Below are 22,273 nucleotides of genomic sequence, written 5' to 3' on the forward strand. Positions count from 1 at the left end.
TGAGAGGACGTGTTGGCAATTTTCTGTTTATTTGGCTATTACACATTGCTAGTGCCAATGAGAACCCAGGGATCTAGTTGAATTTGTTGGAAACCATATTAAATGTCTCAGATCACCCCATCCACGATTTATTGTTTTTGCGCTGTGACAGAGCAGGCTGTGGTGTAATTTTTTCTTCATCTTCTCACATGCTGGAAACAACAGCCTTTTCCAATTGGAGTTACGGGATCTGTTATGGGATCATTATGTTCAGGGGGAGAAAGATTAGGTCTGTCAAAAGCGGAGGAGGGAGGAAAGGGAAGACAACAGTATCTGCACTTTACCTACCCCTGAAAATCAGTTTTCTCTTTTTTTCTCTCTCTCGCAAACGCTTCTTTTTTTAAAAAACAAGATGGAATAGAAAAGGCCTCCTACTTTATTCAGTCACTCTTCCTTCAGTGCCACAATTAACGTAAATTCATGTAATTCAGTAAATAGTACCCTTCCTTTTCAGTTCCTGACCACTGCCACCAACCAGGGGCACCGGCGCTGAAGACAGGTCATGTCGGTAGGTGCAGACACGACCTCTTCTCTCCGTGCTTTGAACTGGCGAGACACGAGCCCGCTCCAGACCCGATAACGTGGCAACGTGCCAGCATGGCTAACGTGGGTTTTGAGGCTGAAGCGGCCTTGCCTACAGCCGGCCCGGAGGGCAGACAGAGGAGCGGTCGTCTGTCTGCACCTGTCTGTGTAGACGTACTCTAAAATTACTGCTGCTCCTCTGGGCAGGAATCGTCTTTCTGGTTTGAGTGAGTGCGGTGCAGCCATGGTGTCCCTCAGCTGCAGCTGGGATGCGGCTAACGGTATAGGAAATGCCGCAGTTGCCAGTCACAGTACCGCTCTCCTTTGCCCCTGTTGAAATCTGGCATGATTCTACAGCTTTAGTAGACTCGGTCTTCATTTAAGCTGAGGTAAGCGAGAACATCTTTTAGAGGCGAGATGAAATGATTTGGGGGCTTGTCAGAAGAGTCGAAACATTAGCAATAGGATCTTACCTGCTTTATTCATCGGCATTCCCAGGGCTCTTGCTGTAGTGATTCAGCTAATTAAAATTCCTTTTACCTACATTTTCCTTTACAGCTTCAGGTGGCTATAAGAACCTTCATTTCATGTCCCAAACTATTATAATGTGTAAAACAGATGCTCTGTTCCACTCTGAAGTGGCAGCATTTCAACAGTAGATCAAGTGATCCTCCGCATAATATCTATTACTGGCTTGTGCCTTCTAAGATTGTAGTGAGAATTTTAATTGAATGTCTAAGAAGAACGTGAAGTTTTCAGATGGTAAGCCTTTGTGAAGTACAAAGTGCTGGTTTTATTTGATTTTACCTTCTTTCCATTCCACATATATGTGTGCGTGTGTGTTTATGTGTGTATATGTATCAACAGATTAAATTAAGAGCTCTTTCTGAATATCTGGCTGGTTGATTCACGCATGAAAAGCAGACAATACCAAACATGTGAGCCGTTAGTTACTATAAGATTATGAGCCCAATCTTATTCCCAGGGAAGTCGGTTTAAAGCAAGGCCTACGTCCTTAATGTTTTCTACAGAAAAGCCTGAGACAGTAACCTTAGGAGAATGAAATGTGAAACCCCCGTGGCAATTTAAGTAGGGCCACAGTTGAAAAGCAGCAAGAACAGGTTCCCTTTGTACTTCTCTGAGCTACACTTGGCATCCCTTGGGGCAAATTGGGAGAATTTCAGCCTTCAATGTCTACACAATCCCTCATTTTTCAGGAGCAGAGGCTTGTTACAGAAGAATGCTCTCTGTTCCTTGTAAGCCTAGAGTGGAAGGAGGTCACTGATTAAAGCAGAGGCTTTTGATTAAATGATGAGGCTACTTTCAGTGATTAAACAAAAAAAGCTATTTTGGGGGCCACTTTCTGCAGAAGCTTGGGCTAAAGTAGACAGCTATTAAAGCACACGAAAAAGCAAGCAGGTCAATAGTCATTTTGGAGGTTGGGAAGGTGCATAGCATGGAAGGGGAGATAACAATTTCAGGATTATGCTAGTATTCATCTGTAATTGGATCTCTGTTTATTTTTGTTTCTTGAGGTGCTGTCACAGGCATGTATTGTATTTACCTTACTAACTCAAGACACACAATGCTGTGTCACTCATCACAGATAAAAGGCTTCATTGTCCTCTGATAATTACGGAAATTTTATTAGCTATGATGAAAAAATGATAAAAGGTATCAGGGCTTTGATTTCATCTTTTGGAAGTGAGCCTATTTTTTAGTCCATATTTTCCATTTATTGGAACAATTTTTAAAGCGCTGGTAATCTTTTAAGAGAGTCAAACTACCCATTTCTATGAAGCTTTTACCTACGTTCCCAAGGCATCGGCTACTATAATCATGCTACTTCGTATTACACACAGACCCACTGTTGCAAAATGATTCATTGGCAGGCCAGGACTGAAATCTCATATTCCTTAATCTTAGTCCACAGAGTCACAGTCTGTTTATTCACTCAGGACAGGAACACTCTGGTTTATATGTAACTCTGCTTTGGTTTGCATGTGCAATCCCAGGTCTGTGGAAATCCTATAAAAATGTGGAAAAGGCAGTTCTGTTAACATTTGTTTCTATGTGTTTCACAGAGTTGCTATGCTTGCGTTTTTTTACTGTTTACATGCTGCAGTCATGTAAAAAGCATAATGTTATGGGGAAAAGGGCAGGGCTTGCTTCAAATTATCATTATCATAAAAAATGCAGAGAAATGTCAGGAGATCTTGATGAACATGTTTCTGCGGGAATTGGAAAAGAGACCAAGCCACAAAATTAAGAACTAGGTCCAGATTCCATATCCTTCAGCCTCACCCCTAAGGGGATGAAAATTTCAGAACTGAAATACCACAAGTTTGGATTAAGTTTTTTTATTTCAACCCATCTCTCCACAGTCTGGTTATACCGATAATCTCTTAATAAATGTTAATATGAGCAATACCTATATCTGATTGTTATACCTGACCATAACAATAGCATTTGCAGTCAGACTACGCATAAATGCAATTTCGTCCTATTTTTTTTCCATTATTTTAATGCATTGTTTGAAACTGGCAGTTCTGCTAAGTATTACTAAGCTGCCTACAAAAACATTGTGAGATGTTTCCTGCTTTTGAATGAAATCTAAGAAAATAATTGAACTTGCTTCCTCTTTGGCCCTTAAACTGATAAAAAATAAATTACTGGTTGCAAGAGATGGGCAAACATGTCAACTTTTGGACTGAAACTTAGAGGTTTTTTAGTTTGAAAAATTAATTTGATTGCAAACGAAGCCAACCACAAGACAATACCAGAAGCTGCATTTAACTAAATAATCCAACCCTTTATTCCCGCTATTTGGATTTCCATAATAATTAATATTTATGTCAGAAACTCGTGATACTGCTTTTTATTTCTAAATATCACGATGACATTAGGTGAGAGCAAGTTGTAACATATCTCTTTCCCCTTCCTGTGCATCAACATTTAAGATAAAATAATTCTTCCCATGAATTGTCAGATTCATATTGGTATTGTTATAATAATTAAATGAAAGCAGTTTTCGGTGGCAATATATCCTGCCTGTCTTGAGTTGGCAAGAAGTATATGCGCTATTTAAGAAAATGTGTTTATGCCAGAGGTATTTGTTCATGACACAACTCCAGTTACCTGTTGTGATTTAAGTAGTGTGATTAAAACACAGAGAAATTTAAACATTCTTGTCCTTCAGTATTATTGTAAGCAAAATTGCCAGTGAGCACTTGGCATTCTGCTGGGTCACCTTTTAACTGGGACTTTCAAAAGCTTTAGTCATGTAATTTATTAGGTAAAACTGTGCTAATTATCTTCAAATTCAGAGTGTTCTCTTTCCTGTTTTCTCTCTCCTGGCAAAATTCCTCTGATAAAATAGAAGTGGTACATCAATTTAAACTATATGATGATGGGAAGGAGAAGCCACATTTGTTACCGTAAAGGCAGCCAAGATACAAAGGGTGAGATAAAAAGACTCACGCAGAAGAATACATCACATCAACCTGAATCTGGCTTTCTCCTTTGCGTCTTTTATTCTCACTCCTTTACCACATCGGTACCTGCTTGTCTCTCCTTATCTTTTTTTAAGTCAGAAGTACTATATCATTGTTCTGCTGCCAGGTCAGCTGTATTGAAAGATCGCTTGCTTTGTTTAAAAAGAAAGTAACTGTTGAACAGGCAAAATTACATATTTTAGAAAAATAAATATTATATAGAATATTTTGATCAGAATTATATGGTGGTTGCTACACCACTTCAGTTGCTTCAACCACACCTAGTCATTATAACTGGCCATAACTAGGCATTATAAGTGGCTTTCAATAACAATTAGTTATTTCCAACTAAAATGAATCCTAGTTCATCACCTTGACAGAGGTCAATTAGTTTATTGATTAGGACTAGGAATATTATAACCTTTGAGAAAAAGACTCATCCCTTACAATGGTTTTACTCTGTTCCAGTTTTGCAATGCATTTAAAAGGGCCAAGGCATCCACTAGCAGATAAGGGTGATATTTAGGTAAATTTAACCTGATTTGAGTTATGCAGAACTGCCTTGTCTTAATTTGTCAATCTCAAAGCAGGAGTACAAAACTGTCATTGCATCAGACCAGCAGCAATCAAATTCTGAAACACGTGAGGATGCTAATTACCTTCAGCCTCTTTCTACAGATCGTCTGTATTTTGAGAGGACTCCCACTAATATATAGGACCTTTGCCCTAGTAATGAAAAATTATCAGGATTTGTAAAGGATTTTTTGATTTTTTGTGATGTCTCTTTTGGTTTTGTATTCTATTAGAATTAGCAGATAGGATAGTCAATGGAAGTGTGTCCTTTTAATCCTGTGTTCAGAAGACCCCTAAGGTAGAACATCAGAGACGTAGGCTATGGGCTCTGTGCTGCAAGAAGATACCATTTGGGTTTGACTGCGTGAAGCGTAGCTCATTCCTCAGTTAACTCGTGAGAACTACATAAAATTTAAGCATCTTGCGGTGCCAGAGATTGCTGTCTGGGGAAGGCTGGCTCCTGCCCACTAAGGTAGCGTGCCACTGATGACCTGAACGTCACCCGCCAGAAACCGTCTCTTTTTCTGACCCTCAGTTCTGCCAGAAGCCCTTTCGGTGCCGCCGATCCCTGCCTCCCCTCTGAAGGCAGGACCAGCACAAGGAGGAACGGGTATGTCATGCCGGCGGCTTTGCTTCGGCTTGGCGGCGGCAGCAGCAGCCGGGGAAGCGGCTGCGGGAGGCAGGAGGGAAGAAGGGGTAGATGCAGGAAAGCGGGTGGAGGCAGGAGGAGGCTGCTGGAGGAAGAACACGCTAGAGAGGCGAGCAGGGAGAGGGTCAGAGGAGACGGGCTTGCTTCTCTTAGCAGCAGCCGAGAGAGAAGAGCGAGATCCCAGTTGGTGGGGCACAGGGAGGGAAACGGCCGAAGGTGTTCAGAGAGTTAAATCATCACAGCTGCCTTTTTCCATCCGTTTTTGTTTTGCCTCTTCTGAATTCCAACACCTACACAATACTCTGTCTTTTAAAAACAATGTTGGAGTTCCCGACATTGAACTCTGCAAACAAGTGTGTTCTCAATTAAGTGAAGAACTTCTCCTGCCCCCCCCCACTTGATACGAGCGCTTGGCTCAGATGTGCTGGCCTCTAGAGGAATCACACGAGCACATTTTTCAGAAGGTTTCCCCCTCCCAAAGTCCCATCGAATGGCTGTTTCTTATAAACCAATGGAGATAATTTCATGGCTTTTCCCTTTCATGGCCACCCACCTCCTCTTCCCAGCTAGCTTTGATATAAAAAGACAAATCCTTTCCCATTCACATCAAAAGCAGGAGGGTCGCTCTGTGTCACCTACCCTGGGATTTTGACTCAAACTATTCGGAAAAAAAATAATGGAAAGAGCAGCTTGGTTTTAACTCAACCGCAGTGTGTGTCACCGAGAGTTTTCAGGGTCATTGACAGATCAGTTTCATAGACCAAACAGATAAATAGGCACGAGTTATTCTTTATTATTATTGTTCATAATTTGTTCATGCCCTAAGTGTGCTGAGTGCACTACAGAGGATACCAGCCCTTCCTCGGGGAACATGGGGTCTAAGTTAGACATATGTTTTGTATATTTTCAATGTGTATTCAAGCACCTCCAGCACTGGATAGGCACTTTTAAAAACAAATTTCAAGTAATAACAATAACATGCTGAGTGATAACAACAGGCATGGGGGTGAGAGGAGGACGAGGGTTACAAAAATAAAGATCATGTGAATTGTTTTCTTTATGTCACACATGAGGCTTGGGATTTCTCTGTTTTTCTTTTTCTTTGAATGCTTTTGTCATTCCTTTCTCTCTGGCAAGAAAAGATGACAGACTTCAGAGGCAGAGGAATTGCTGCTGGAGTAAAGGAGAAATGAGGCAAAGGAAAGGGGCTGTTCCTGCTAGTACCTGAGAAACCTCTGGCCTGTTGGGGAGAAGTATTGCTGCAGGCTAAGGGACTGACTTAAGGAAGGGGAAAGAAGAAATTCTGTCACAACTGCACAAAAATCCTACCATCTCTGGTGTATGAGGTTGTCCCTAGTACAAGGCTTAACACGGATTTTTCTGAGGGTTGAATCTTGAAAGACCTTTCTTAATTCTTATTCCAGCTGTCTCTAACCATAGCGGAAGTTTGTGAAAGCAAGAGAAAAACGAAGTGAAGTTCCCAGGACTCAGCACTTAGTGAAATGAGATTTCTGTTTAGTTTAGTGCTCGTTCTCAGGTCAGCACATTTACCTGGCTCTACATGTACCTGGTGCCTTTCACTTAAATCACTCGGTGGACTTCTCAGTGCTTGGAGCAATCGCTACCTACGGAGGTTTCTATAACACCTTTAGCCCCAAACAACTGCTCGAGCTTCCTGCTCTTCTGAATAGTTTGTTTGATTTATCAGTTCTACTCTTGAGCATCCTTTCTGGTGCATCATACCAGAACCATTGTGTAAGCTCCTGGTTGTTACTGTTTGCTCATGTACTGTTTATTGGAAACCCGTTGAAGGGAAACCGCAGTAGGCTTGCTGTTACATTGGGGACCTCGGGTGATGTCTCAGGTATTACGCAGCAAACAGACTTCTAAAACAGATTCAGCAACGGACTTCAATTTGGTGCACTGCAAAGAAGTAGATTTCTGAGAGTGCTCCAAATTTGAATTTATAGTGCCTGAAAACTTACTGTTCCAGGGAGAACCCGAGGATTTTTAGACTCTTTCACCCTGTATTGCATATGGGGTCAAGAGGCTCTTAAGAACTGCCTACAAACTGGGGATTTTCTGAGGACCGTGAATCTGTCATAGCCAGGTTCAGACCACGCGCCTGCCTGCCAGTGGCAGAGGGGAAGGCCCAAAACGAGCACAAATGTGTGCTTGCGTTGGCATTTGCCCTGGTTGCTGGACCAGCCCTTTGGGTGGTACTACTGCCTGTTTGGGTTTAGCAGAAGCAGAAGTTAGCTGGACTCACGGTAGGAGTCGCTGGCCCTTGTTTTGTCTCAAGAAGTGGGGTGTAAATTTACTACTTTCTTCGACCTTAAATGCAGAGCAACGAATAGTTTGTCTGAACTTACGAATATGGCCTCCTCGGTGTTGTCAGTGCATCTTACAGCAGCCCTACAACAAGGCTTTCATTAGCACGAGTGCCTTTTCGCCTGTGTTTCACATCCTGCAAATCCCTTCTACTTCAACATACTCCTACCGCTGCATCCCAGTGCCAAGTTATGTGCCTGCCAGGAGATGCGGTCTATATGTGCTTTTGTTTCCAGTTAAGTCTTTTTCCTTCCTGGTAAGCACTTGAGAAATGCTGTGGCCTGTAGAGATAGAACAGATTTTTGCATTTTCTCCATTGTGTGAATAAGTTAGTTGTTAATAAAGCCAATTCCTTTATCAGATGTTGTTTGCAAAAATATTTGTTAACACGTGCCGGACTAATTTTTCATCAGTTATTTACTTCATGTGGGGATTACAATGGGCTGCGTTTCATCTGATAACTTTTGCAGCTTATTAGATGTGAATTTACTAGCTGTGAACAGTTGAATAATATGAAACTCATAGAAGAAACAAGCTGCACCATCCATAGTATAACCATCTTTCTAAATTAGCTCTGGCCAAAGTTCGTATTTCACAATCCACTAAATAGCTTTCTTATGGATCATAAGATGAACATATACTGAGTGAGGCAACTGAGTTTATAATATCTTCAGTATAAGGTGAACACTTTCTAAGAGATCATGACATTATCAAAGTGCTATTTGAAATTAGCTCCATATGCTGTAGCAATGCTGTAAGATTTCACCCAGAATTTCATTTTCAAATGTTTTTCATTCAAGTTCACTGAGGTAAATTGGAAACACTTGGGTATATCCCACTTATGGATCTGTTAAGACCCACTTAATTTTAACATGTGGATGTGTGGAGAGAGAGGAAGGAGAGGAGAGTTGTAGGATGGGGTGAGCAGGAATAGCTCTATCAACTGATGTCCTTCGAAAATCTGAACAGTGTGTATTTGCTAGCGATTGCACAAATACTGCTGTGCAACCGACACTCTCCAGTCCATGACTTTGTACGAAAGATGAGATTTACGTATCAAGACGGTGAGAGTCAGCCTTTCGACTCTGCCTGGTTGTAGCAGAGGGTTAAGCAAAGGAGCTCAGTCTCTGCTCTGCCGTGGTGATGGGAGCCAGTTGGCAGAGGCCACAGAAGAAGAGCCAATCTAAAAATGCACTGGTTCTGCACTTTTGCTGGCAAGGCTCCTGGCTGGTTTTAAACCTGCCTTGCCAAAGCAGAGTTCTGCTCGGGATGGTTTGGGAGTGGGGTGGGGAGTCCCTCACTTTGCTTTATCAGGCTCTGCAAGACAAACATAGTGATATTTGTTCGGGTTTTTTGGTGATTGCTGGGTAATAAATGCATCAGGAATTCTAATTGGCTTTAAATTATTTCCTCTCTTTAAAAGAAACTGTATGAGGGAACTGTATGTTGCAATGAGGGATTCAAGTTTCTTACTTCACCAACTTGAGGAGCTGGGTAAGGGGTCAAACTGCTTCAGCAGTCACTGGCTGCAAGAGATGAGGATGTTTCTAGGAGCTTTGTTACACTTTTAGGCTAATAGTATTCCTTATGTGAACATACTGCATCTGCTACTAGGCATGTGTAAAAAAATGGGGTTTAGTAGCAGTACTGAATAGTCTTTTTAGCTATTTGTAGAAGATATTATAAACTACTTTAATTGGGATTGTGATAATTCAAATTAGCGGGTCATTTGGAATAACGTCTGAAGGGAAAAAATGCAATTTTCTTAGTGCTAGTTCAGTTCTGCATTTACATTTATCTATAGTATTTAATTATGAGCAGAAACACTATTATTTACGTTAAGCGTCTCGGTACCCTTCTGGTCCTATTAAATATATTCAACTTCAGTGGTGCTGATAGTATTTTTGTAGGTTAACCAAGTTCTCAAAACTTGTGGTTTTTATCACACTATTTCTAGCATGTTTTCTGTGCTAGACAGGATCTCTTTCTCCTAAGGGGAAAATGTAGAAGAGCGCTAGCTGTTGTCGGGAAGCACCAGGAAATGGTATGCAACAGCTATCGCAATTCCAACAACAGATCAACTGGCAGAAACAAGAATGTCAGGGGAGTTGATTGCATAGCTTATCCATGTCTAGAAGGATATGGTTTTCATTTTGAAAATGCTATTCATCTAAAATCTCAAATTCTTATACCCACAGCATGAGTGTTTCTGAGTTTTGCATCAGAGCCTGGAGTTAAGAAACACACGTGCGCACCTTTACATCTGGTGCTTTTATGAATCGTTTTGAGGAACTGTTACTAAGCAGCAGCAGCTATATCGGGGCTCCATTTTATAAAGAGGAAGGGCTGTGTTACTCATTTTGTTTCGAAAAAATTCATTTGTTTTGCATTCCCAGAAGGTACTTTCATTCTCCCAGAAAGGTCAAGCAGAAACATTGATGTAAGTCCTGTTTATGGCAATTTTGTTAGATTTCCAGCAATTGCAATGGAACATATTTATAACAAGTATGTTTCTCTCTAGGGTGATACCATTAGTCAAAATATGCTTTCTCATATTTCCACTACATAAACACAAATATCTTTTAAGATTCAAACTTACTGGTCTTGAGGATTCCCACAGCCACATCTCATTAGTAGTTCAGAAGGCTGCACTAGCCATGGTTTCAATTTGGGGATGAAAAGGTCTTGTTAGGAGAAAGAACTTCAACCAAACTAGAAGGTTGAAAAACAGGATAATATTCCATGTGTGGGCTGTTGTCCTGAACAAAACAGCAACCATGAGAAGTCCGATACTTTAAACATACAACTTGTGATTCAACGTGCTAAGGATCCGGGCAGGTCTGTGTTTGGTGCCCAGGTCTCAGCTGTGATACTGTGCCATTTCCACAGCAGCTAGCATCTCACAAACTTAATCACGCTTAACGCGCTAATAACGTATCTGTTGTCCCTGATGAAATGTAGCCACTGACTCGGTATACAGTTCTTTACGAGTATTCCAAAATATGTTGGTATCCTAGCAGGAACTGTAAAGCAGCAAACTGTCCACTGATACAAACGTCAGGAACAGACTTGACAAATAAAACTGCATTACTGGGAAAACAGCAGACCAGAAGTTGTAAGTAACATAGCCATGGTGATAAATGAGTTGTATATCCCCACTTCCATTTCATTTCTTCATTCACAAGACTTCTGTTGAAATAATGTGACAGTGTTAATCTAGAGAGTGTCCAGATAAAGAGGCAAATACCAATCGAGTTGAAATGACATTTTAGATCTCAACATAATAATGAACTGGCTCTGAACTAATTATTGAAAGAAAAGCAACAGGCTCCTAGCCTCATGTGAAGTCTTAGGAGGATATGTCTACAGTGTGTTTCAGCTGTCTTCTTCTACATACATCTTAGTATGAATAGAGCTTGGCACAGACACAAAAACTGGTTTTATAAGAATTTTAGAAATAGGATACCTTGAACGCTACATTTAAATGAAAATCTTACTGATAGATGTGGAACAAAAGTGAATAAAACTTGGAAGTACAAAAATTAGTTTTCTTCCTCCTGCTACAGTTGAAATGCAGCTGTTTGAAATGCAGACGCCCCCCCGCCCCCTTTCTTGGGGTCTATCAGCAAATTCATTAACTATTTTTTGGCAGCAATATCGCAAGCTGATCTACATGTCCTAGGACCTAAGTGAGTTGAAACAGAATTTCAGGACGAAGTTCCAAGGAACAGTATTAAGGGCGTTGTTATGTATCACTATGTTAAAAGCACTAACTACAATTTAGCAGGAAAAAAGCTGGCAAAATACTACCTACTTCAGTCTGCCAATATTTATGAGTACTCTTGGGGCTCATCGGCATTACAAGAGAAGAGCGAATCTAGTGGTTATATTATGTTCCGAAAATTTTGGGCCAAAACTTGTTTTTCACACAGCATTTCAAGAAAAGTATTTTGTTTTTCCCACAGATTATAATGGACAATTGACAATAAATTGCATTTTTCTCAGGGTCATCACCTATAATTCACAACACCCATTACATCCTTAGCAGTCAGGATCTAGACTGGCTGAAGCTTGCATAAGGCGAGAGAAAATGGACATGGACTGTCAAAGGCGGGTTTAACCAGCAGCAGCAGTCACTGCGCTTTTTTTTTTTTTTTTTTTTTTGTACATTAAAGACTAAAAGTGACAATTGCAGGTATTTTAAAGTGTCCTAGTTTTATATGAAATTGATTTATTGGAGATTCTTAACAATGTGAACGGAACATTCATCTCTGGTAGACTCAGTTGTATCCCAGTGAATAGAATTTGCTGTTACTCAGGCTGAAGCTAAAATCGATTACATGCCAGATTAGAAGAGAGAAATAGTCTCTGCTAGGAATAGAGAACAATTTGAATTACACAATACGCACCAAATCTTCTTTACTATCTGATTAATGGAATATCAACAGGAAAAAAAAAAATGGATGGAGAAACAGAGGTGAAGAATTAAATCATGACTTTGGAAATCAATTTCAGTGCAACCAGACTTTCACCAACATTTTGGCAGTTGAAAATAAGTTTAGGAATAAAGCCACGTGGATAACACGGTCTTTTCTTCTGATTGCTTTAATTACATCTCATCAGTTACAGACTTCTCTATACCCCCAGCTTCTCTACCCCAAGTCTTTATCAGATAATGAAAGCAAAGGAAATGTACACTGGAATTGAAGGCAAAATAATAATGAAGAGAATGGACATTATCTCTAAAACATAGTAAAATTTCCAATTTTATCCATTAGAGTACTATGTAGAGAGAGCAATGCAGGGAGCTCAGTCTGTTAAGGACAGCTGAGAAGACCTGTCTCTAGATGATTACCACTAGAAAATGATTCCCTGCCTGTATCACAATCGTGCTGGAGTTTGTCTGTCATGGCTGAGGTGGCTGAACATTGTGAAAAGAAAAACAGTAGGGAAGAGCTCATGATTGACTTTTGAAAAGAGATTAAAGGATTAAATAATTATAACTTGGATAAATGACAATTAAGGATGAGGAAACCTTCTAAAAGTAATTGAAGTTGAGCTCTGGAGAGGGAGTAGAACTATTCAGTATTTTCTGTGGGGCCACAGGTAGGAAACTGAGAAAAAGAACCTGAGGGTAAAAACTGAAATTTGGTCCAGTCATTCTAGTTAAGGTGGTACAAGCTTCATCACCAAGCCCTTGATGTTTCAGTGTTATATATATTATTATATATATTAGAGGATGATCTGTTACTGTCAGACGTACAAACTAAATCTAAGATACTTAATAGATGTTTATTGTCTTCTATGTGTGCAATGCTTTCTGGGTATGTGCAGCTCAGAGGCTAACAGAGGAAAAAGATCATGGAAGTAAACATTCATCAGCTATAACATTCTTCTTTTTAGGAACCTATCTGATAGATAGATTAGTAGATTCTTTTGGGGTTTTCCATACGTTTTCTGAGTCAAGAGTTAACATATTACTTATATATGAGAGCACCGAAAAATTGTTCATGGGACCAACTAAACTTTTGTATATCTTGGATTTGTCATTTTAGAAAGGCAAATATTTTAATAGATCTTTTTTCCAAAAAATAAACAATTCTAGTATCCTAGCAACAGTTACATAGCTGATTACAAATATCAGACTTCCCAGGGTATTATGGAATTCATTCTAGCAATCCAATTTAACTAATTCTGTCTTCAAACTAATTACCAGACTGACACAGGTTCTGAAGTTTAGAAGAAACAGCAGATGTAAATGAGACTGAAGCATCCTCCAGGAGATGGGTATGCATCAGTGGAGAAAAGAGTAAGAAAATACATCAAGTCAGTAATTATGGCACTGATTTAAAAAAATACCTAAAAATGAAGCTCATTTTTCTTACAAAGCCTCTCTTGGCAGTTTGTGGAGGAGGTAGCAGTATGTTTGAGGGACTTGTACAGCACTGGTATTTATCATGTGTTTGAATGCGGTGGAAGATTCAAGGCAGTTAGCTAAAGAAGAAGTATGTACAGTACTGCTCAAGATGACTCTCTGTCTTAGGAAGTGCAAAACCTGATAAATCTTTCCAGCTCAGCAGGTTCAGTTTGTGTGTAACTTTCAGAGTTTGAATACCAGGGCGCTGCTGGGGTCACACCAGATCTGTTCTGTGGGATATGTAGGGGTTTTATCAGTATGAAACCATTTAAAAGAAAAAAAGAAAAAAGAAAGCTCCAGTAAGATAGACAAAATTACATAAATGGAAGACGACAGTTGCTTTTTCCATATGAGTGGTTCTGTAGGCAAGAGAACATTGACTTGAATGTTGAAAATGCCTCCCTCTCAGTTCATTAAAGACTGCTCCTTGCAGTGATTAGTCCAGATCAGTGTGTGTTCTGTGCTAGTGGTTGTTAATGGGTGCTCATCAGAAAGACCATCATGTTGGATTTCTGGTATCTTGAGCCTGTGCAAGTGACAGGCTCTTCTTCAAGCGCTGGCTGATAAATATAGTGCTCTTGATGATCTGCCAGTGGACTAAGCTTTCATCAGGAGAGTACAGGTACTCCTGTCTGAAATAAATTTATGTTCCATTATTTTGCAAAGGAAAACACTGCAAGGACCATGAAGAGTGTTTTCAAGTCTATACCTTCACCAGGAACTAAAAGCACAGTCATGCTGTTCTCTCTGTTTCCTTGAGGTTTGTCCTCTTTAAGTGCCTCAGGGATGAAACCAGTAATTTGAAATTTGCATCCATATTATCTGTTGCCTTCCCCATCCATATGCACCGTCTCCAAGAGCCCAGGGCAAAGATGCCATTATACTCAGTCACTAACAAACCAGGTGCAGTGAAGAGATCTAACAGAATGTTAATAAAAGTTCTGATGAAGAACAAAAAATAAACAAACCTGCTATCGTGCCTGTAAGAATTGCTGCTACCAGGAAATTAAAAAATTACACATGGCATATGCTGCCTGCCTACACTCAGCACTGCTGTTCAGCTCTGAAATCATGTCCACCAGGTACAAAGAAAATGAAGTAAATTGATTTGCAAAAAACCAATTTGCAAAATCTGGTGACATTACAAAAATGTCATTCTCTTCTATGCATCCCTGAGACTACATACTTATTTTTATGGTTTTAAACAAAACTCTGAAGAATCCCATAATTGTGTACGTCTCATTCTTGAAAGATGGCGTAGACTTAAGTTAAAAAACTTGAGCTTTGCTGAAGCTTCATCGTGGTCAGAGGACTCAAAGCTCCTCAATATGTTGTTTTAAAAGATAAGGAAATAATGAATTGGCTAGAAGTGTGTTTATCTGATCTCAAAGTTCAGTAGTGTGAGAGGAAAAAAAGATACTGGAAAGTGATAGAAAAAGACATAAATCTAAAAAAAAAAAAGTAATCACAGAATATAGCTATTTTAGAAAGCAGAAACTGTGGATCCTGCTACAGTACTCCCATAAGTGTAAGAACTGGATCCACATAAGAACCAGGGATCAAAAAGACCGTACTTCTATCAGAGATCCCATCTGTCAGACATCGTTCCCACGTCTATCTGCATGTCAGAGGACAGAACTGGGCTCGGATGCGTAGGGCTGCTAGCCAGCATCACGTGGGCCGCTCCATTAGAAGAGACCATGGGATGCTCTTTTGAAACCTTCTGAGCATATTCACTCTTTGCAGCAGGGCTCTGGGTTGGTGAGGCCTTGTGGCTTGGGAAATGTTCCTGTTTTGTTTTAGAGAGCTGCTGTGATGCCTAGCTGATTTGAACCGCTGAAAAGCAGCATTTTCTCTTATTTGTATTCCCCTCGTGAAATTTTCTGTGCTGCAACTATCACGTGCATGCACATTTCGAAGACGGGGTTTGTGTAGCCCCGAAGCAGCAGCAGCACACGCTGCACGTGGGATTGCTTTAACCACTTTAGTAACAGGTTCTTACCCAGGGTTTGTCCCCAGCATCCCATCCCCTCTTTTGAGGGTGCCGCATGGGGCAAGGACTCCGTTTGCTGAAAAGACACAGAGATTTAAGACATCACAGAAGCGTCTCCCTGGACGTAGCACATTTCTCTCCCCATCTATTCTTCTCTAAGGGTGCTGTATGAGGAAGGCCCCCCTTTGCTTTGCAGAGGCAAGACAAAAAGGCCCATCCGTTAGGTTAATAACTTAGGTACCGCCAACTAATGTAGTTAGTCCAGTGTCAAATAGCAAACGCCTGTGACAAAGGTTCAGGATTCACTTGGTAATTGCAGGAGAGGAAGAAGGATGGGGAAGACAGGTTTGCTGTAGGTATACAGAATGAAATTTGTTTTCATGTTTTGCCTTTAAAAGATATGGGAAGATATATATCAACCGTCTAATTAAAAGGATGTTATTTAGAGTGCAAAATGAAGAACTCGGAAAACGTCACATTCATGGTATTTCATGTGACTTTTTACCTAATTCTGTACTGTAAGTGCATTTCATCAGATTTCCAATCTCTCTGGAGTATACGAAGACAATAGTTGTGGGGAAATATTTCGAACAATATTTGGGCGAGGCTTTAAATGTGACAAAACAAGATTATGGTTTTTCATCCCCAGTGATTCCTCTTTCTGTAGTTACGAGCACTCGTATAGGTTAGTCTCCTGTCCCTACGGTGAATGATCAGTTCTTGAGCTGGATGGACTGGAATGCAGATTAGTATTGCGTGGACTCCAGCACCCTCTAATGGTGCAAGCACTTGCTCACCGTATGTTCCTATATCCTGACAAATGACTGCATTTGTAATAACGAGACCAATTTTGCTGCTAATGGCCACTTTTTCACTTGCTGACAATTAAAAGTTTTGTAGTATCTTGAACAGCTTTACTTGCAATCTGTGCTGACAGACCTTGCTACGCGCTCCAAATACCCTGCCCATATTTCCACGTTAAGTTACGATAAAATTTTGAAGTGGGGGATGGGACGACTGAGAAATCTGAGAGAGCAGGAGGCAGGTGATGACTAAAGAGCAGACACCAGGCATGCAGCTTACAGTCAAAGGCAAGGCAGGTACTACCGTGTGGGACAAAGAAAGTTGGGAAACCTATGGGGGGAAAAGTCAATCCACTTGGCGTTCAATATTAGTGGTAGGATAATTCTCTAAATCTAACTTTTGTCCCAGAGCTGTAGAGAGAGTTCTTAAAACTGGTATGTACAAACACAGCTCTACTCACTTCATTAGAGCTCTGCTGATTTACATCAAGTGATTATGTTGTAGGGGTTTCCTTAATTTACTTTATCCACTGCAAGATAGTATCGTGATGTTGTATACAGATTATGTGCATAAATATATGATAGGACCATTGTACGTGTGCAGAAACTCATGTAAAGTGCAGGAGTCCCAGTACAGAGCTGCAAAGTCCTGCTGAAAGTAACAAAAAATAGGTTTTCCTGGGGTTTCTGGGAAGGTGTTAATGTGTAAATGTGGCAGCTTATCACGCATAGTGGAGAGTTCTCACTGAATATAACAAAAATACAGCTTGCTTATAGGTTAGTACCAGTCAATCCTCATTACGCTTTCACCATGTCCCAGTACTTAGCTGGAAAAATGGGAAGAGAAGGGAAAGCTTTTGTAAAATATGAGTCTCTCTGAGAAGTCACCAGTAAAAATAATAGGATCTCTTGTTAAGTCTGAAGATGAGCAGTTGCACGTACTTTTCCTTTTAAAAATATTCCCTAATCCTGATTCTTTGGCCCATTCATCCTTTGAACTTTCTGATACAACAGCAATCAAACAAAATTGCTGAATTCTGGCCTGTTTGAAACTAACCGTGAAGGCTACCGAAAAACGCCAGCTACAGCAAAACCTGCCACTGCCATTGAAAACTGTGCAAGCTGCGCTTCGTGCTGCAATAACTACACACAACAATCTGGATGACAGCCAAGATATTAATCAGTAGTTACGGAGCTCTGCATGGCCAGTCTCTCGACCAGCTCTCTTTTTTTCCTCTGCAATCAGCTGTTTATTTTCCATTTTTCTGAAAAAGCTTGGTCTAACTCCTCTGCGTGAGCTGGGATGCAGCATTTTTGATACAAAGCCCAAATCTGATATGATTAGATTTAGCATGTGTTGTAAGATTTATCTACTTTATCTACAAGTACGGTATGTGATGGTCCAAGATATGATCAAGGTAGGGAGCGTTGCTGTATTTTCCCACAATAAATAACAAAACGGGCCAGCCTTTAGGCCCACAATCCTTTTTTCAGATCAGCAGGGAGGTCAGAAGCCAGGGCTCTCAGCTGCCAGTTGGGGTTGGTTTTGGTTCCCTTTTTAGGTCATGGATTATCACATCTTCTTGGATATCTCTGTCACTGATAAGCAAAACCATGTGTAACCTACCCAGATATAAATATATCTGACAATAAAAAAAAAAGATTACGCCTTTATTTTACACACACTAGGTTAAAAGTGGTTTGGAAAGTTAGGTCATCACAAGGTTTGGCTCATTTACTGTTTATGACTGCTTTGTAGCTGTCTTTCCGCATACCTTCAGGGCTTGCATATATTACAAGCTTAGCAAGATTTTGAAATGAACAGTGGGGAAAGTAACTTGCGCAACTTTGATTTTCTGGATTAGAATATAATTTTGAAATGCATACTGTAGTCTGTGCAGTTTCACGTTCAACACTGGAAATATAAACCGCATTTTCCATTTGTGTTATTTTACAGGACAATACAATTAAGCATTTTCTAGTACATGTAATTTTTTTAAGAACTTTTTCTCATATGAAAGACATATGGTCCTTTGGGTTTTTCTGCAATAGGTAAATTGTTGTAAAAACTGGCATTTGTTTTTCTGAGTTTATATTGTTTCCTGATGTTTTTCAGCTATTTTTTGGACCAATGACAAAGCCAGTGCCATCTCAGCTGTTGTCAGTCTTATTCTAGTCTTCAGACTACAGCTCTTTGTAATGACGTGTTTCCTGATGGCCAGAGTCTCTATGGCCCTGGTGAGTCACCACCACCCTCCTTTCCTTGAGCACCCAAAAAGTTACGTTTTTTGAGAAAAAGCCGATGATGATGACCCTTATTTCAATTACCCTAAAGCTGCTAGCACTTGATTTTCTTACCTGCCTTCCTTAGTGCTGCAGTCTTTGACAGTAGTTTTAAACAGTCTAGTTACACATGTGGATGAAATCACAGCTTTCTAAACTCTGCAGAAGTTTGCTTCTTTTTTTAAAGAGTTGTGTGTGATGTGTTTTAGTAGGAAACCACTCATGGTCAGAACGAAACTTAACGATAGAGATATTACTTAGGATAATCCCACATCTTCCTAAACCACTCTCTTAAGTCGGGCTAGTTGCAACTGTTGTAGTTGCTGTGGAGCCCGGTGAGGCTGCACATCCAGAGAGGACTTCCTTTACTTCGTAAAATTGGCTGAAGCTCAACTTTAGATTCAACATTTATTTTAAATAACATCCGTAGTCTTGATTTCTGAAAAGGGCACAAGCTACTTTATACCAGTTATATCTAACTCCAGCTGGCAATTTCAAATGGGGAGCTACCATTTGAACCACAAGTGCAAAAAATACATTATAAGAATCACAAGATTTCAAGGTCGCATGATTATTTTTGTTTTAAAGAGCTGTATTTGGGAATCTCTTACCTCAGATGAGCTCATGTTTATATGACTAAGTCTCCCCTGGAAGCCCATGAAACAAAAGAATTTTGAAGATAATCCATGTGGATCTTAGAACACATAGAAAAACTGGCTGTTGAACAAAAAAAATAGTCTTAACTTTATTTACAGAGGCATTATCTGAAAATGTCTGCTCAATTTTACAGTGTTCTATTGCTGTCTGTCGGAAAGGTTGCCTTCCTGCTCTATATACACACACACAGGAAAAATGTGTCATGGATGTGCTGTGCCTCCCATCTATATGATTAGCAGTTTTGAGGTTTTAGGAGAGGAGATTCTGTGAGTTGCTTCAGGTAGCGATTTAGCTCACAAGAATGATTTTTAAATCTTGCTGTTTGTAAAACATATTGCTGGCAAAAATGTTGGCTTCTCAACTCTACCCAGTGTGGGGAAGGAGAAGAAAGCAAGTGGGCATTCTCATCTTCCTCTTCCAAATCCCCCAGACATCGAGTGTACGTGTCCTGAATCCCCTCCCTGAATGCCACGGAAGGGGGCATTTCTCTTTCCATCAACTATGTATATATATATATAAAATACAGACTGTGGATTTCACAATCTAAGTCAGATGTCTGAGATTTTGTATTTAGGGTTACATGCAGCTGAGGCCAACATATGTTGTGATATCTGCAGAGCACTTTTGCTACAGCAGGGACTATCCAAAAGCTTGGTTAAGCTGGACCACACACAGAAAATTAAAACAAGTGCCAAAAAGTTCAGGTTTTGTATTAAAGAAGGAGTTCAGTAGCCTGAAGAAGAGGAGAACAGTGACCCTATAGACTGCGAGCAGGGTAGAGAAGAGGTTAAAACAGCTGTCGCCTCATTACTGAACAAATTTTTTGAGAAAAATCAAAGGTTGTGGATCATCTCCATCTTAAAATATTGAAAGAACTAAATACAGTGTTACAAGTGTGGTCTAAGGATTTGTAGGTGATGTCTGAATCCAGGGATTTAGGCAGGAGAATGGCAAATGTGGTACCTATGCTCAAAAAGAAAGAAAAGTTGCTAGAGGCAGTACAGCCTGCAAGTTTGATACCAACAAGAAGGAAAGTTTTAGAACAAATTCTGAGGCGACAAACTGGTGAACAAAGAGGTGACCGGAAAGTGTCGTAGATTACACTGGGGTTTTATCAGAAATACATTCGGTTAGATAAATGGCTCTCTTGATGAGAAAACTAATTTCCTTAAGAGAGGCAATATGGGGGATTAATTAACTGAAGTCTTAACTCAAACCACATTACCGAATGTGGAGATGAGGGGGATTCCTATAGGAATTCAAAGGGGGTTGTGGAGCGGACTGGGCGAGTGGGGTGGTCTTTTTTTTTTTTCTTCTTATTTTTCTTACAATAAATGCCATGTTACCAGGGTGTCGGACATCAGATGTGTGAACTGCCCCAGGGACACTACCATGGAAGAACCGTCTCCCGTGGGCTCTCCGTGGGGAATTTCTCGCAGGGCCAGGGACGGCCGAGTACCACGGTGCCAGGGACGGCTGTTAGAGCCCCAACGCCGCCAATGGGCTTAAATTAGGGCGAGTAACGTGGCTTGTGCCTACGTAACCGGGAATTCTAGGAGCATCTTAAATCTATTTCCCGTAGACACATCTGTCTCAGAAGAGCAGCTCGTTCCGCTTCATCCAACGGTGGCGGGGAGGGGACGAGGCGACCCTGCCGTCGCCTCCTGGGAGCCTGGGTCGGAAATAGATTCGGAAGCGCCTAACCGCCCGGGGAAAGCCAAGCCCCGCGGCAGCTTTCCGCGGCCGGCTCCCGCCGGGGGTCAGACCGCAGCTCGGCGCCTTTGCGGAGGGGGCCGCGGGGCCGCGGCCTTCTCACGGCGGCGCCCGCCCCGCCAGGGGGCGCCGCAGCGCCGCGCCGCGCCCAACCCCGCGGCTGCCCGCCAGGCCGCTCAGCCGAGCTCCGAGCGCCTTCCCCCCTCCCCGCCTCCCTCCCTCCCTCCCTCCCTCCGCCCGCTCAGCCCCGCGCAGCCGATTGCCGATGCGGCCGGGCTGAGGTAAAAGATGGCTCTGTCGCGGGGGCTGCGGTGCTGCCAGCGGGCGTTCGCCTGGCTGCCCGTCCTCATCATCGCCCTCGTCGTCCTCTGGTCCTACTACGCCTACGTCTGCGAGCTGTGTCTGGGTGAGCGGGGCGGCTGCCGGCGGCGGGGGGGCGGTTAGCGGGGCCCCGGGCCTGGCCTCGCCTCAGCGCCGGTCTCCGTGGGCCGGGTCCCCCGGCAGGAGCCCGCCTGCCCCGGGGACGGCGCTGCCCTCCCGGGGTTGGGTCTGCGAGGGTCCCCTTTGGCCGGAGGAATTCTTCTTTTTTCGTTTCCTGGCTGCGGTGGTGCCGGCTGGCGCCGGGCGGGCTCCCTCGGGCGCTGCCCGCAGCAGACCCCGTGGGGGCCGCAGCCCGGGCGAGAGCGCCAGCCTGGCGGGCGTTTGCAGGTGCTCTAATCACGCCTCTGATTGCGGCGGGCACGCCCAAGAGCGGCCAGGGGGACGTGAAGAAACACTTCGCTACCAGTCGAGTCCGCTGTGGGATTAAGCAGCGGGGGGTTTGTGGTGTGCTGGCCTGTTTTTCCCTAAGGTTTGGACCCCAGCTGGGCTGGCTGGGTGTTGAGGGTTCTTGTACTTCGTCGTGAGCCCGTGTGTCCCCATGTCAGCCAGGGAAAGGGGCGTTTGTCAAGACTGGGAGATTTATACCCACGGTGAAAGTCCCTACTGGTGCCATCTGATAATGTTTAGGTGTGATTTCTGGTTTAAGCAGTAACAAAAATCAGTATATGCCCTGCATTGCGGTCTTTTTTTTTTTTTTTAATATGCTGAAAAGGAGAAAAACAGGTTACGTTAAATCACAGTCATGAGTCAACTTGTTACAGTAGCATACAAAACATGAAATTTTAGAAAGGCAATTTTTGGTACTGGCTACTAATTGTATAGTTTAATGTAGCCATTTAACTACATAGTAAGTTGCAAACTTTCTTGTGTTTACTATGTTCTGGTTTAATGCGTGTGCCAAAACCTGTTAGTAGACGA

The 22,273-nt window shown here is 41.8% G+C and overlaps 1 protein-coding gene across 2 annotated transcripts in view; it reads left to right on the forward strand.

The window, feature by feature from the left end:
* Positions 1–21,196: 21,196 nt before the first annotated feature.
* The window catches only part of ZDHHC15 (zinc finger DHHC-type palmitoyltransferase 15), a 29,995-nt gene continuing 28,918 nt past the window's right edge, over positions 21,197–22,273 (forward strand). Inside the window, exon 1 of one of the 2 annotated variants that reach the window (XM_041118925.1) lies at positions 21,197–21,380. In XM_041118925.1, coding sequence (XP_040974859.1) covers positions 21,263–21,380 — 118 coding nt within the window. In that variant the 5' untranslated portion in view covers positions 21,197–21,262. The remainder of the gene's footprint in view (positions 21,381–22,273) is intronic. The other variant, XM_029996653.2, reaches the window with a different exon arrangement.

This window comes from Aquila chrysaetos, chromosome 21 (genome assembly GCF_900496995.4).
Source record: "Aquila chrysaetos chrysaetos chromosome 21, bAquChr1.4, whole genome shotgun sequence".
Classification (NCBI taxonomy): Eukaryota; Metazoa; Chordata; class Aves; order Accipitriformes; family Accipitridae; genus Aquila; species Aquila chrysaetos.